This window comes from Lepisma saccharinum, chromosome 8, assembly GCF_977018435.1.
Source record: "Lepisma saccharinum chromosome 8, izLepSacc3.1, whole genome shotgun sequence".
Taxonomy (NCBI): domain Eukaryota; kingdom Metazoa; phylum Arthropoda; class Insecta; order Zygentoma; family Lepismatidae; genus Lepisma; species Lepisma saccharinum.
The window spans coordinates 79258080-79275795 of NC_139236.1; the positions used below are offsets into that span (position 1 = coordinate 79258080).

Consider the following 17716-nt stretch of genomic DNA (forward strand, 5'->3'; position numbering starts at 1 on the left):
GGCTATGCTCGTACTTCGTCTCATGTGCATGTTCATTCAAGCCCCTCTGTTGAAATTCCGACCGCTAGGTGACTCATGTGCTATTTTTATCTCGCACCTGGGATTGTTTGTTGTCGGGTTGATGTACTGTGCATGGTTTAGAATGGCGTCGTTAGATCCAGACTGCATAGCGGAAATTCTGCATTAGGATTGTGCCTCAAAATTTGAAGTTAGCGACGATTTTGATGATGCAGATGAATTTGAAGATTTGGAAGGTAGGTTATATTCGTAATAATTAATTGTTGACAATATAAACAGTGTTGCTAACTCTAGTATTTTATGAATGAAGTGAGAAGAGGTAATTTTTTTGGGGTCTATTTATCTTGCCTCTTGCTTGATTCTCCTACATGCACTAATGTATTTTTAGTTTTTCCATTTATTATTTTGTATAGTGTATGTCAAATGAAAATTTATTTAGTTTATTTATTTATTTAATTTTTACAGATGACACAGACTCAACTGATACATCGTCTGGTCCTGTCCTGCAGCCACTTTTTCATACAAAAGCTAATTACCTGTAATTTGTAATTATTTTTGTAATTATTTTTTGTTATGTGCACATAAGAAGTATTCTTATGCAAGATTCAAAAGATGTATTGATAGTTTATGTAGTTAATTATTGAAATTTCCAGATTACGAACTTAAAATATCTCTATATTAACATTTATTACAATGTTGTACTTTTTCTTCACAAAATATTGGTGAAAAAAATATTCAAAAATTTCTGAAAATGAAAAGAAAATTTAACAAATTTTTGTTCATTGAAAAGAGGAAGTTTTGTAGATTTAAGAAATATTTGGTAAATAAAAACAAATTAAAAATATTTTTTCTATGATTTTTTGAAAAACAACCAAAAACTGCAGACCAGAGGTAAAAATGCTGTATTATCAGGTCAGACCCGAATGTGTTAAATCACTTTATTAATGACATAATTTTGCCCAAAATGCATGCCATTTTTGTATAAAATGTACTTTCTAGAACCTCCTTTCCACAGGATAGGGTTAATTCTCAGTGCTCGACCTTTTTTTTTTAGAAGACCCACATCTAGTAGTATTACTGAACCAAATATGATATTTAAATATGATATTTGAGAAAAGCCCACTTAACTTTTTTGAGACTCATTTTTGACCATTTTTTGGACCCTAATATCCATGATGGACAAACTATTAAGAATCCGAATTTTTGCTGCAACCACGTACTCTAATGGTAGTAAGCTACAGAAAAAAAATAAAGACATTGAGACTTAACAAAGTGGAGCTACAACAGACAAAATAAAGGAAGCAAAATTGACAAAGCGAAGTAAAATATACCAAATCAGTCACCTGTGTCAATGGCATTCTCACCTCCATAACAAACTCTCTCCTCCGAGGAACACCCCTTTCTTCAATCAGCGTGTAAACCGGTTCTTTCTCCTTCTTTGCTTGTTGAATTTGAATGAGCCGAGAAATGGGGTTAATATCTTCTCCATACTCGGGTTTCGCTTTCTGTTCCTGTAATAACAAAAAAACATCACAGAAGAGTCAACACCACTGGTATTGGATCAGAATGATGATATTCCAAGAGGTATTAAAAATGTCACATCATGCTGGGTCTAATTATCGGAAATTATGAAAAATTTGAAATTTTCAGTTATTTTTCACCAGTATATAAGAAAAACTGATTCTGTTACTCAAATTTGATGGCTAATTGAATAACCCAATATAATTCTTGAATATTTTGAAAACAAATGAACAATAAGTTGGTTGTAAGAAAAAGTGAAATGTGTTTTCAGTATCCAATCCTGGCATATAAAAACATTATTTTCCATAATTTTTTCAGCTTTTGAATTGATTTCCCTTCTGAATCTTCTACATTTCCAAGTATTTCCACTAATCATTAATGGATTTAATTAATTTAATTAACTTAAAATGCCATTCAGCTAATTCAGCCAATCAACATGACTACATCACTACCATAACGAAGTAACTATCAGTTTATTAGGATGACTACGTGGAATTTTAAAGACTACATGGCAAGACAGTAACAGGCACATGAAAATTCACAGCATGCAACAAATAGTTATTCAAAGTAAGGAAATTCTAACCTCATATACCTTGATGAGATTCCTTGTCTTTTTCTTTGTGGCATTTGGCTTTCTCTTTATACGAGCTATCATGGCAGTCGGAGATGGTGGCGGTAGCTTCTTTAATTCATCTAACATCTTTTCAGCTGCTCTCTTCTTGGAAACCTGCTCAAAAACAAACGCTTCAGTGTAAAAAATTTAAGAGAACATAACAGATTTTAAACAAAAGGTGTAAGATACAGTGGAATCCAAATTTTACATTTTCCCCACATTGTAAATTAAATTTTCATGGTTCCAATTTCATTTGGAAATGGGTTCCTGTATGATGAGTCGTGTGTGTTTCCAGAATTCAATAGTAGTAGCTTTGGACATCCCTATCACAGACTCATTATAGGTATGCTAAAGATTAACATAATTATCAGTAAACCACAATTTCTTAGGTACTTTTCAATATTGGTAGTTACCTCACGAGTTTCATCTTTAAAAGTTAGTGAAATTCTCTTGTGTGGATTAATACAGTTTCAGAGATGCCAATGAAAACACACAATTATGTTAGAGCCAATGACAAGTGTTCTTGTATTGGCCGATACCAGCTGCATTGGTATCAGAGAGGATATATTTAAATTTAATGGCTTATAAGTTATAACAACTGGTACTCTTCCAGAGTCTGGCAATCTCATGGGATATGCAAATATGTCATACGACACTTTCATTGAGTATATATATCTTGGAAATTATCCAAAATGCATAATTTTCATTCTTTTGGCAATGGGACTGCAGGGAGAAAATGGATTTTGTGATTAAATACAGTGGAACCTCGAATTTACGTTTTGTAAGGGACCATGCTGAAAAAAACTTAAAATGCAAGAAAATGTACAATAATGGAAAATTTCATATTTTGCTATGTTGGGATGATGAAAATTGAAAGGGAACGCAAACGGGAATGTAAAATCGGGGTTCCACTGTAATTATTGATATGGTATATTTCCAACTAGAAACCATATTTAATTTTCTTTTAATATTTTGCACTGCTTTAAATTGTTACAATTTTTAAGTATTGGTACCAGGTCAATGTGATATTGGCTCAGTCCTAGATTACATATCTGATTTTCAAAGAGACACGAACACTAATTCAGTAGATTAAAAGTGTACAGAATCATTTCACTCCATGAAGTGTTCAAAGCTTCCATTCTGTTGAAGAGCACTGAAGAAGAGAGACGAGAAGTAAACAGAACTGAAGACAGTATAGTTACCTTTTTACCGTTCCCTTCCCCTTCAGTCATTATTTCTCCAACGGAACAACGGGTCACAAATGTTCTCATATGTGGTGGGCCTTTTTCGCTGATCACTTCAAAATTAACATGCAAATTTCTCTTTAGGGCTATTTCATGCACCAGCGAGATGGGTGATTTCAGTTCTGCATTGGGATCAAGTTCAGCATTGCCTACATGTACAGGAGAAAGGACAATAACGTATATTATTAGCAAACATTGGAAATAAAATGACACTGACATATTTATATCATTTATATTCATTGAGCCAGTCCCAGAAATTATTTTATTAAAATTATTACTCGATTTGAAGAACTATACTGATATATTCTAAGTTTCAAAAAATTTAAACAATTAATGTGGTAAACATGATTTTAATATTTCATTAGTAAAGTCTTGTGTTTCTGAAATAGTCGATTGTAATTAATCACGGAAAAAGAAAACTCAATTTACAACACAGAAACACAACACTTTACTTTTGCAATCCACAATTTGTTTGTCAAAGTTTGTTTTTAAGTATATTTTATACTCTGATACACTAACCAGGACCAGTTCTACAGTTTAAACTGGAATCCAAATCACTGTGTAATGGGTTTCCATCAGGTATTAAACTCAGGACTCAAACATAGGGTCAGGCATATCGTACCACTGCTTTGCCAACTGAGCTAAATTTCCCCTCATTTTCCACTTGTTTTTTTTTAACCTGCGGGAACCAGGACCTGTTATTTATGTTCCAGCACTTCAACACTATTTTCCTACCATTAACAAATCAAGAAACACTAATATCATTGTACTTTAAAAAGGACGACAAAGAGACAGAGAAACAAAATATTATGTTAGCAAAAGTGTATTGACTTCTGCATACCATACATACATACTAGCTCATGATCACCTGCACTTTTCTTTGTAACTTTACACCACCTATGTTTGACAATTAACAAAAACCAAATAATGACTCACCATTTTCTTGCACATGTATGTTATCCTCTGGAACGGGAAGGACTTTCAGCTCACTCAATGCTTTAGCTGCTGCATCGTGACGAGCAGCCTGCGCTGTAGGCCCTTCTCCAAAGTACTCCCTCACCCCAACACGGAGAGATACGAAGAACATTGGGGCATAACCTGGCTGTTTCCCATAATGGTAACGCTGAAATATCAGGGGAAAAATACATTAAGATATATCATCAAATTTGGAAATAATTTTACTAGTCATTTTTGTTTTTATATGTGATCTATGATTGAATGTGAAATTCTATCATTTTATTATTCAGGGCTCCCAATCATTTTGGTTGACAGTAAAGTAGGTTAATGGGCGAACGTCACTTCCTGACGTTGCAGCTCTTTAATGCTTTCAACCACCACTTGCCTATTTTAACCTATGTGCAAAGTTTATTCCCTTCCCAATATCTGATGGAGAAAACAAGTAGGTTCGAAAATTTGACTTGTTGAAGATTCATGTCTATACATTCCTCATTACTAGAGGCAAGCATATTTAGTTTTTGACGAAAACACAAAATGTGAAACAACACGCTGTAATGTTTATTTCTGTGTTTCTGAAAAGGTGTGAGGTGCACTGTTCTACCATGTTTTGTCATGAAATTCTGCGAAATGAACTGCAAAATACACTCTTAAACATTAAATTTAGAGTTTATTTACCAACGTGACATTTTCTGAAGTCAGAATTGTCCTGCAAGTTATGCAAATCACAGAAAAGTGAAAAATTCTGCTGTAAATATCTGAGAAGCAAAATGGACTTTTTTACACAGGAATAAACTATTTACTCTGATAACCACATAAATATACTATTAGAATGGAAATGTTTCTTTTGTGTAATAAGCGTAATTTTTAAATCAAATTTACGTTTCTATTCACCATTTTATGTACCGTTTTTGATCCTGAAATGTGCCCAGTTTTATGTAGTGAAATCTTGATGTTTTATTCGCCATAAATATGTGGGTGGCTCTACTGATGACAAGTGGTATGAAGTTCAAGCTATTTTTATATAAACATTCTAAGTGTTAAAACAGCGCTTTTATTTAAGGGAATAAATCTTATTCAGCATTGGTAGGCTGACTTACTTCTCCAGGGAAAAACTGGAAGACTTCACTTTGAACTTAGCTTCAGATTTTAAAATTCAGCTAGCAATGATGCAAAAATTTATAATGTCATGTTTATTATTCTGATTTAATGATACAGAATTGATTGATTGAGTGAATTGGTGTTTTAAGTCCACTTTATGCACAGAAATGCTAATCGGGACTGGACCTACAGTTTAAAGTGGGATCCAAACCACAATGTGCCTCCACCGGGTATCGAACCTGAAATTTCTATAACCAAACAGACACAGCGAGTTGCGACAGCGGAACTTCAACCGCGTCCCTTCCGTCGCCTCTTCACCAGCCCTAATGATGATTCCGAGATGGAATCAAAAGCTTGGAAGAACTTATAGTGCTGTTTGTGTGTTTTTTATTGTTTTTAACAAATATATTTATACTTCTTTTGCTACTTTTATTCTCATTTGTCAAAAAAAAAATTCCAATAAGATGTACACTCACAGTTCAGATAAAGTGACACATTCTTCAACTGTTCAACCCTACAAAGTGTGCCACTTTATGTGAACAGGATTGTACCATTGTGTACCATCAGAAAAAAAAATAGGAGAGAGGAAGAGGATGGGAGAGAGCAAAACGAATGAAACATGATTCAATAAACATATCTAATGCACCACAAACATAAAGAACATTTGAGATTTAAATAGATTTCAAATTCTGACAATCTCTTCTAGTTCCGTCTTGCTGCTTGTATGTACAACCTTAGTGACAATGAAGTTCGACCAGTCACAAATATAGGAGTGCGTTGTGAAAGATGGAGAACACATGCATATGCTGAACATATTTTATTCAGCAGGCTACATGGAACAAAGGAAAACATAAACGCAGCAATGTATGGTGTCCACACAAAATAAAACATTTTCGTCCATCTACACGTGACATTGAAGTTCGACCACTGTTAGAGGGGATCCTGTTTACCATGGTGTGATGCTGCCCCGTCGGCGAATAACTGGCAATGCGTCGGGGCATGCTGCGGACGAGTCGTTCAAGGTATTCCACATCGATGCGGTGCCATTCCTCCTGCAGGCAGGCGATAAGAGCAGCTACTGTCGTGGGTCCCCTCTGTTGCACACGTCGCTTAAGAACATGCCACACATTCTCAATGGGCGAGAGGTCGGGACTCGATGGTGGCCATGGCAGAGTTCGCACGTGATGGCGAGTCAACCATTCTCTTGTCAGTCGCGCAGTATGAGGCCTGGCATTGTCATGTTGAAAGATGAGATGCCGCCTGTGGAACAGGTGCCTTCGTACTGTGGGAAGATGCCGCTCCAGTATGCGTGTATAGGCGTGTGCATTCACAATGCCCTCACAGACGTGTAGTGGGCCAACCCCAGATGCCGTCATGCATCCTCATACCATCACTGCCGCAGGTTTCTGTACCCGACGTGCATAACATTTTGCTTCATTCTGTTTCTCCTTCCGACAAATGACTGTTTTCCGTATTTTCCCGTACACAACATTGAAAATGGATTCGTCCGTCCACAAAACCCTGTTCCACTGCCGAAATGTCCATCCCCGGTACATTCGTGCCCACTGTAGTCGATTGCCTTTGTTCAACATGGAAAGGAAGGGTTTACGTTTCGCCTTGTACACTCGGTAACCACATCGCTGTAGGTAATGGCGAATGGTTCTGGTTGACACTTCAATGTGAAAGCGTTCTCGAGTCCACAGTCGTAATTCGGCCACAGAAACATGATTGTTGGTCTGGATATAGCACCTAAATATCCATAGGTCACGCACGCTCAGCAGGCGTTTTCGACCGGGGGCCTTACCTGGCTCTGTAGTACCCGTATTTTGGTGGTGTTCGATGATGCAGTGGACGGTTGACTTGGGTAAGTTCAGTTGGCACCCTATTTCCCGTTCACTGAGTCCATCCCGTTGCAACTCCACCACTCTTCTCCTCACGGTGTTGTCAATAGGTTTGCCCCTGGCCACGGTGACGATGCACTGCGGTTCCTCGGTGCACAGCACGCGCTTATAGACGGCAGACTCCCTTATCGTGTCCGTGACGTCATGCTTCCGCCGAATGCGCCACTATCTGGAATTTTCCGTTTGGGTCTGGTGCCTGGTCGAAGTTCAATGTCACGCGTATAGTTCCCCGTTTTAGTTCTTTACGTGACCTTGGGTGCAACATGCTGGGATCACGATTCTTGCCTGCTCACACGCCTCCTCTTACACACATGCGTCACTTCTGCGGGTCACCCATTCCACCGCCTATGCCTCTGTGCATTTAATCACGTATTCCTTTCTGGTCGAACTTCATTGTCACCAAGGTTGTAGAATATTACTATAATTCTCAAAACACCGACACACAGCAAACCCACTAAATCCCTGTATTTTCTCAGAGTTCAATTGCTTCAACTGTCTTTTGTACAAAAAGAAACCCTGCATAACCTTGCATTGCGTGCTTACCTGGGCATCAAATTGAGGGTAAAGAGGACCTTGTCTTCGACGGGGATGGTCATAGGTCTGATAGGTAGGGTAGCCTCGTACCTTGGAAGCAAAATGGCATTCAACTTAATTCTGCATTCACAAGCAAACAAAATTTTCAAAGAAAAATATAAAATAAATGCATTCATGCTTGAAAAATTACTTTTACCATTCAAAATTTACATGACAATATTGCACTTATAATTTGAGGCATGTCTAAGAATAAAAAGATTTTTACTTAACAAAACAATATTATATAAAGAAAATATAAACATTACAATAGAAGTTAGCAAGCATAAAAATGCAAACATCAGAGCCAAGAAAGAAGAAAACATATGAAATTAAACTATTTACAGTTAAAATCTGCAAGACTTTTGAAAGACGATAAGAACACTATCTGGTATTCAAAAGAAAAATGCATCACGACAGTCTCAAAATAATTTGCATACAGCAACATTAGGGGATGTACATACAAACTACTTTCTAATTATATGATTGGGCTTAATGTTACTAGAAATGCTGTAAAAAGAAGCCCTACTGAGTTCACTTTAATTTTGCCAAGATTTAGACATCCACTACAACAGTGTACAATTTCAAATTACAAAATGATGTTGATGAATTGTGCATTCTAGAAAATAGAAGAAATAGTAACTTAACAGACAGCAGAGGAACTGTATAATACGTTGGTTTTACACTTTGTTTTTTAAACTTGCAACTAGTCTTCTTGCTTATTATTCAGTTTGAAATTCAGGGGGCAATTTTACAGGATGTGTCCCTGTATTTCAAAAATATTATCAAATTGTCCAGGCTCTATCAGATACTATACAAATGCAAAATTGCATAATGTTAAGAGTGATTTCTAAATGCTAAGAAAAGCTTTTCAACCATTATTTCTAATAAACAATTTTGATGGGCATCCCTACCAACTTAGATCTTCATGCACAACAGTTATCTGCATGCATCTAAGGGAATAAATAGTTGAACATAAAGTAATATTGTATCAATAAGAAAGCTTTCGGGTAAATCCATATGAAGAACTCAAATCTATATTTTATTTTTATCACACATAGTTTAGCTGTCTCCATCGTGGCATGTAGTGAATATTGCAATTGAAAAAAACTTTATACAATCCAAACCACCACAATCAGGACACCTGAAACAAGATACATTCTCATCTGCACACTTTGAAGTGCAATTCATGATGCTGTTATAATAATAAAAATTTCTGTAAATCTCTTCCTTAAATGACAAAATTTTGACATTTTAGGAAGAGATTTACACAGAAATAAATATAACATGAACTTTGCTACACAGTGCAAGATCAGAGTGTACCCAATATAGCAATATATGAAATCCCCCTCCCCCTTTTTTACATTTTAAGTTGTGGTAGAGATTAGGATAGTATATGAATACATGAGAAATAAATGCAGACAACCACATCTTACCTGATTTAGCAGTACACTAGGCTAGGCACCTGGCTGCAGAGAACCACATCTGTATTATATAATTGAATGTGACATTATGAGTAAGAGTTATTTAATGGCTACCCTTTACAGATTTCCTTACTTTACTAGTTTGCGACTGACAGTAAAACATATCCCTACCTGGTTATACATTCCTCTGAAATTGAAATTTGGTGTTATGTAGGGATTAGGATGAGGGGGATCCATGAAAGTGTATACGGCTGGTTCTCCCCGTTTCATTGCAAGGGCATTCAATTCTACTGTAGGTGTTATGTTACCTGAAAAAAAAATATTACATCTTGATTAAACAAATTAGTCTTGTTAAAAACCACACAAAACACACACACAGCAGAATACGTAACACTTGAAAAGTTTGCCCAAGCTTTCGACACCATCCTGGAGTCATCGGGATATGACAGATCATAAGTTCCAGAGTTGTAAAACGTTGTATAAAAATTAATCGTATACGAGTTCAATCACACTGTACAAGTGTGTGAAGGAATGTGAAGAAAAGCCATATTGGCAATCACATTGTATAAAAGAGAGAATGGGCAGTGTGAAGATTTTCTCTGGCTTCGTCTGATGAACGTGGAATTGTAAGTGGTTTGATGAATGTCAATCAGATTGTTTTTAAATGAATTTGAAGCATGTTTGCATGTGAAACCAAATAAAAAAACTTCAAACCACTAACTACAGACTTGTTTTTGGAAATTTCAGTGAGTTAGCATATGATATTTAAAGTCTGAAAGGTAAAATCCCTAGTAAGGAAGTTGTTCCTATGCTGTTCTCCAGTAGCAAGCAGTGCTACGAGGATGGATAGGCAGTCACGAGGACAGGTTGAGAAACAGCAAAGAAGACGCGGTCAAAGTTCCAATTATGCACCTTCGCCATCTCTCAACCAGCCCTGATGATGACTCCGAGATGGAGTCGAAAGCTTGGACAAAGTTTTAAAGTGTTACGTATTGTGCTGTTTGTGTGGTTTTTAAGAAGAAGGTTGATAACCTTTAATGTCATATGAACAAATTAGGTTACACGGCTTACAAAACATACTTCAAAATTCCACCCAGACTTACGTAGGATAAATTGTATAAAAGAATTGATGCTTAGTTAACCAGTAGCATTGACCTGCAGTCATGCCAACTCTGATTCTGGGTAAACGTTCAACTCAGGATAAGTGCCAGCAATCTGAGGTCAAAGTTAACCCGTGAATTCTCTCCGATCAGTCGACTTGAACATAATTTAGCTGTTGCACTAGAAATCATTTGCTATAAATACGATGTGATGGAAGTGAGCACATGAAGCAAGATTCAAAGATTGAAGGAAATTAGTTCATAAATCCAGGTTCAATAATGATAAAGAAGAACCCAGCATGCACAACCTGGTGAATAATAATAAACTTACTTTCCATTTCCGAAATGTATCATTGTAATTTACTATTTGAGATGTCATGTATTTTTTTCTTAAAATTTACTTTAAATGACAGTTGGAGCATATTGCTTTATTTCACTATCAACGAGAGGTAAATTGAGAGCAATGAAGTCATCATCATCATTTGAGAGCAATCAAGTATTGGCACAAATAAAAAAAATGATCTACTTATTTTCCTTTTGGGGATATTGTGAAACTAACGTTGGGATGAACAAAATAAATGAGTATAAAAATATTATCATTATGCTGTACTGTAAAAGGAAAGGACTATACAGCTTATTGATATTGAAATTCAATGTTGTCCATAAACTGGAACACAGCATGTAAATTGTGCTGTATATATCTACTACTACTATGTTATGAAGTGAGCATGTTGCATGTTTGCAATTTCCTCTCCTCATTGATATGTAGACTATGCATCTCTTCCTTTTTTTGAATAGTTGATTATTTTACCATAAAGGAAATCACATATTTTATCTGAGAGGGCGAACAACATTGTTGTTTCAAAATTTTGTCCATTCTTTAAAATGTAGACTCATTTTACATTCAATTCTATTCTAGTCTATAAAAGGCAAGGAAAATTCCATGTTTTATTAACGCAGTCAGGAATGGCCCACCTGCAATGTGTTTAATGTTACGGGCAAAAAATGTATGTAGCACAGATAGTATATTCCTACAACCACGTAAAGCTGTGTTAAGAATAGGCTCATGCTTCTTGGAATGGAGGGGGAATAACAATATATAATAAAAGCAGTGTTGGCACCTTACACAAAAAAAATTCCGGACCATTTTTTGATGACATGTAATCCCTGTCCCCCAATTTTGTTTACAATACATAACGTATTGCATTTCATTAAACTACGTCTAGAAAAGTTTGCTTTAAAATATTTGAAACATTACAAGAGAGATGATCATACATTAAAATAGCTATAATTGGAATATGAAACACACTTTTGCCATGAACTCTGTTGCAAAAATTAAATAAAATTACATGTGGTGAAAAATTTACAGAATAATTAGACTCTGCAGAAGTGTTGCATGGCATTTTTTCGGACTGCATGAGATACTCAGACTCCAGAAAAGTTTCAGTCAGTATTGGTGATTAAATTTGAACTCGTACTCTTCAATACCAATATCACAAGTATTGCAGTGAGGGCTGGGGCATAAGTCATGGCAACTATATTTTTCCTCAAAGTTAAACAGTGGTACGACAATATGATTGCATGTCCCGCAGAACATGGCACCCATAGTATGTGGACACGTCACTAGATGGCAGAGCGATGAATGGTTATTGTACAGAGGGCAGTGGTAATTCATTATTGAGTCAACCACCGTTTCACGGCGTGAACAGAGTTTGTGTATCAAAATAGCCATGCTTGGCGAGAGAGAGAAGCCGGGGAACTGGTGAAAACTGAGGGAATAGTGTCCTACCGTAGCATGTGCGTCTTTTGTTCTTGTGATACTAGACTTTCAGACTTGTATGCACATGTCTCACGATGCTCTCTTTAAGGATGTTTTGCTTGTTTCCCTATCCTACACATGATCTGCATTGTTCATAAATTCCACTTTACAATATACTGTCCCCTTCCGTTTGTATATATATTAAGACTTCCATGCTGGTCTGCGAAAAAATAATTGTTGCCATGACTTGCCCTAACCCTCGTACATAAACATTTTCTGCAACAATTCACGTTTTTCAGTTTTTGAGAAGAAAAAAAATTCAGTGTCCCTAGTCACAGTACAGTGTGTTTCAAAACTCACGGAACCCAATTTTTGGTTGTTCGTGACATGAAAACTGGGAGAGATAATCACACTGTGTTTCCTATTGACATATCATTAATTACCTTTTCTTGCCAGTTTGCTCCATACACGAATTTCTGTAAATGAATTAATGGTTCAAGTCTGTGATTCTTTTTCCAGAATATCAATTTCGGCGGATAAAAAGGGATAATTGCAAATTATGATTTACAATTTTTAATATGGTTGTATGGTCAATACTTTACATGTTGCTTCCATCTGTTGACAAAAATCCTGCACTGCTAGTGTTGCTAACCGAGGTCAGATGCCACTAAATGTTACTTTTTTTTACTTTGACATAAAATCTCTATTGCTAAATCCTTTAAGTGATGTACATGACCTCTAGTGGTTGTCTAACCACAAAACGACTGCAAAACTTTGTCCTACAATAATTTCTTATACCTTTTTCTCTCCATAAATATAAATACTGGAAAAAAAATACAGACGAGCCATTAATTAACTTCTAAAATTTCCTATATGGAATAGACCGACAACAAAAGGTATTTAAAATGTCAATAGACGAGGTGTTATAATGCAGTGGAAATCTCTCTACCAGTTAAGGGTTACAGAATTTCTAAAATACTCTGTGCACACAATTCAATGAGCATGCTCTAACAGTCCTACCAGGGTTTAAGCTGTTATTTTATTAGTGTCTTTTACATAATCTTACCCCCAACAATTCCCATTTTGTTTAGGACACAAAGACAATACTATTGTGTTAGTTATTTCACAGTGAAGCAAGGCTAAAGCTCTCGATACAGAGCCTGATGGGTTGTTCAAAATCTTTATACTATATTATTGCATGAACATGCCACAAGAAATGTTTATCTTCACTCACCACAAGGAAGTCCACGAAGAGTCACTGAGTCAGACCAAGTACCGTTAAGGGGAGCCAATGTAATGTCTGTAGGAGAGTCAGAAAACATTACTTCCTATTACACCCATGATCTAAGATTAAACCTCCTTCTTAAAAGGCTTCTACTATCACATATCTGCACTAATGAAATAGTATTCAAGAAAACAAGGACAAAAATATCAATACAGTTTCTACACTGAAAAAAAACAAACACTTTCTTATTCACAATGTATATTAAGGATGGACGTATATCAAAATTTACCCAATACCAATAAAGTACTTGATTGACTGAAATTAAAATTTGGGTGCATCAGCACATGGGTTTTTTGCACCCATCACATTACGCACAGTCAAGGCCATTACCATAACTAAAAACATGTGCCTCTGATGACTAAAGTCTCCTTAGCTAATTAAAAGTTGATGCTGTAAAGGGGGAATCAGCATACACAAAGACAAAATACAGGACGATACATAGCCCTATGGGGGATTATACAGATTGTAGGTCTGGATGTCGGAGGCTCTTTCGCCTGCAATATTGCAATTACCGGAGAATACTACGTGGAAGCATGGTTGACTTTTAGTTCATATAAAATGTACCAAGTAATCTACTGGTTCGATATAAAATTGCAAATGTTCTAAAAGAAACATAAATGGTACATTAACCTTTTTACTTAATGTTGAAATCAGGCATCTACAATGGGATTCACTTACAAAACACCTTTATAACTAACTAACTCTCTAGCCTTCTTAAACCCGAAGGTTCATGGCTGCAGCAACACAGGCCTTCCATCTGTTCCTATCTTGAGCAAGTTCTATATACTCTTTTCCATCCCTACCGATTTCCTTTAGGTCCATCTCAACGTTGTCCCTCCATCTTCGTCTTGGCCTTCCTACAGGTCTCTTACCATCTGGTTTCCCAACAAGAATCCTGTAAACTCCTCTTTCCTCTCCCATTCGTGCCACATGGCCTGCCCACCTAAGTCTTCTTGATTTAATTATTCTAATAATATCTGGACATGAGTACAAATTATGTAGTTCTAAATTATGTAACCTTCTCCACTCACCTGTCTCCTCATCCCTTTTAGGTCCAAAGATTTTCCTAAGGATTTTATTTTCAAATACTCTCAATTTATGTTCCTCTTTCAATGTAAGGGACCAAGTTTCACACCCATATAATACTACAGGCAAAATTACTGTTTTGTATATTTTAACCTTTAGTTTCTTAGATATTAAACGAGAAGACAAAAGTTTATGAAGAGAGAAGTAACATGCATTTCCTGAATTAAGCCTACTTTTTATTTACTCTTTAATATAATTTTCATTTGTTAATATTACTCCTAAGTATTTGAATTTGGAAACTGGTTCAAACGAGTTGTTATCAATAATTAGATTTTGATTATTACCTAACACTTGGTTTCGGCCTGTAAGCATATATTTAGTTTTCTCTTTGTTAACTTCCAAACTTATCTCTTTAGCAGTTTTGAAAAATATTTTAGCATTATTCTTAATTGTATTCACATCATCCCCCAGTAAGTCTACATCATCTGCATATGCTAACAACTGAGTCACACCATTTAATTTTAGTCCTTCTTTAGTTTCTTTTACCTTCCTTACAGCATATTCTAAGGCAAAATTAAAGAGCAATGGAGATAATGCATCTCCTTGTTTTAACCCATCATGAATTGTAAATTTGTCAGACATATTATTACCCACACGAATTTTACTTTCTGTTTCACTGGTGCATATTTTTATCATACTAACAAGCTTCTTAGGTATTCCAAACTCTACTAATATATTATATAATTTATCTCTTTTGACCGAATCATATGCTTTTTTTAAATCAATGAATAGCTGATGGACATTTTGATTATATTCCCACTTTTTTTCAAGTGTCTGTCTGATGTGAAAAATTTGATCTGTAGTTGATCTGTTACGTTTAAATCCACATTGATAATCACCTATAATTTCATTAGCATATGGGGTTAGTCTTGTTAAAATAATGTTAGACAATATTTTGTATGTTGTTGAGAGTAGAGAAATTCCACGGTAATTATTGCAGTTCATTTTATCACCTTTTTTAAACACAGGAACAATTATGGATTCTTTCCACTGTTGAGGGATTTCTTCTTTATTCCATATTAAACAAATTAATTTATGAATTTGACATATTAATGAATTTCCACCATATTTAATTAACTCAGCTGGTATTAAATCAATGCCAGGTGCTTTGTTATTCTTTAGCCTTTTAATAGCATCTTTAACTTCCGTCAAGTTAGGTTCTGGAACTAAAGGTTCTGCTGTGTGGACTTCATTTACTTCTGATTTATCTCCTACATGGACATTTAAAAGGTCATTAAAGTAGTTCTTCCATCTATTTAGAATATCGCATGGGTCAGCTAGAAAATCACCGTCTTTATCTTTTATCAAGTTTACTTTAGGTTGCCACCCCTTTCTAAATTCATTTACACCTTTATATAAATCTCTGATATTTTTATTTTTGCTGTTTGTTTCAATTTCGTCAATTTTGCTTTTCAAGTAATCTCTTTTTTTACTTCTAAACGTGCGGTTAACTTCTCGCTTTATTCTATTATAATTGCTTAGATTTGTATCATCCGAGTTATTTAACCATCTAAGTCTAGCCTGATTTCTTATTTCTATTAGATTATGACATTCATTATCAAACCACGGCTTACTTTTTCTCGGTTTATGGTATCCTATACTTTCTTTAGCTGCTGATTCTATTGCATTACGTATGTGCTCCCAATTCTTATTTACGTCTGTTTCATTTATATTTTCATCATCATTTAAATCCTGCAAAACATCAAATCTATTTGACAGTTTAATTTGGTAATCTTTCTTAATTCTTTCATCAACAAACTTTCCTGTATCAAATTTTATAACAAAACACCTTTATATTAATACAAATAGTAACAAAATGGAATATTGTGCTAAACTACACATTTATATGTACACATCAATTTAACCAATAAACTTTACACTATATTGGCCGATACCAAGAGAGAGTACTGTCCCATCCATAATATACACAAAAATAAAAGTTAGTTGCTCTGTCTGTAAAAGAAATTGAGTTGCAATGTTCACATTGTTATACAATGTGTTGATCATAGTTTCAAGTTATTAAAAGATGCAGCCCCACATATATATATACTGCAAATCAAACAGCTTAAACCCTGTTATAGGCTGTCTTCACCTCTAACCAATCACATCAAATATATCAGCTATTGCAGAAAATGGTGTCTGAATTCGAATGAAATTTACTATGTAGGGAAATATGTACATTACTGACAATGTGCAAAGGTTGAGTACAATCTACATGTGCTTAGAATGTAATTTATATACTAGAAGGCATCATATATTAACATCTCTGTAGACTTAAACTTATATTTTTTTTAATGCCTATCAAATAACATTTATAGACACCATAACATTTTTGCGTTGATCATATCTTAGTAAATGTGTTCCCACATATAAGGTTTCATACTTTATACATGTTTTGTTGTTGATAAATATATAGGGAGTCTATAAAGGTCGTTTATGACTTAACAATTTAATAATATGGCTTTTGTACTTTTGTTATTTAGCAACACTTTTTTGCCACTTATGATTAATAGCAACAACAAGGATGAGTGATGATTAGATAAAAGTGATAAAGGGACACTTACAAGAAACACTGGGAATGGGACTTGAGTCTGGGAACTTACATGGTGAGATCGAAAGTCAATCACTTAACGCACTCAAGCTGGCAACATGACTAACTGACATACTGTGGTTTATGTGATGGCCAACTCAAAAATATACAAGGTGAGCCTAAAAGATTAAACGCTTCATAAATCCTGTTATATCAGGAAAGTCTTCAAGTTTACAACCTCCACTTTTAGTTTGTATTTGTGAAGTCAGCATCATGTGAGTGCCCTTGACGTCAGTTGAGCAACGTGGCCGACAACCAGGTAGAAAAGGCTTTCTGTGCGCTTGAATTTGCAAAAACAAATTCTGTTACTGTCATTCAGCATAGTTTTAAAACATGGTATGGTAAACAACCACCCACAATGAATGAATGAAGCAAGAAATTTAAGGAAACTGGTTGTCTGTGCAAGGGGAAAAGTCATGAGAGACCACCCGTATCGGAGAAACAGTAACTCATGTTCGTGAGACTTACAGTTTACTTAAATTTCAGGACATACTCTTCCAACCATGTATTTCAGCTGTGTTATTAAAACTCTTGTTTTTGTACAACTTTG

At 35.4% G+C, this 17716-nt stretch overlaps 1 protein-coding gene across 7 annotated transcripts in view; it reads right to left on the bottom strand.

Annotated features, from left to right (window-relative positions):
* Positions 1-17716, bottom strand: part of LOC145991182 (double-stranded RNA-binding protein Staufen homolog 2-like) — a 56826-nt gene that overhangs the window by 15474 nt on the left and 23636 nt on the right. For 3 of the 7 annotated variants that reach the window (XM_083127042.1, XM_083127040.1, XM_083127039.1), the window contains 7 exons: positions 13440-13505; positions 9518-9654; positions 7896-7976; positions 4333-4519; positions 3355-3545; positions 2123-2266; positions 1383-1529 (listed from right to left, as the gene is read on the bottom strand). In XM_083127042.1, coding sequence (XP_082983168.1) covers positions 1383-1529; positions 2123-2266; positions 3355-3545; positions 4333-4519; positions 7896-7976; positions 9518-9654; positions 13440-13505 — 953 coding nt within the window. The remainder of the gene's footprint in view (positions 1-1382; positions 1530-2122; positions 2267-3354; positions 3546-4332; positions 4520-7895; positions 7977-9517; positions 9655-13439; positions 13506-17716) is intronic. The other 4 variants (XM_083127041.1, XM_083127043.1, XM_083127044.1 and 1 more) reach the window with 4 other exon arrangements.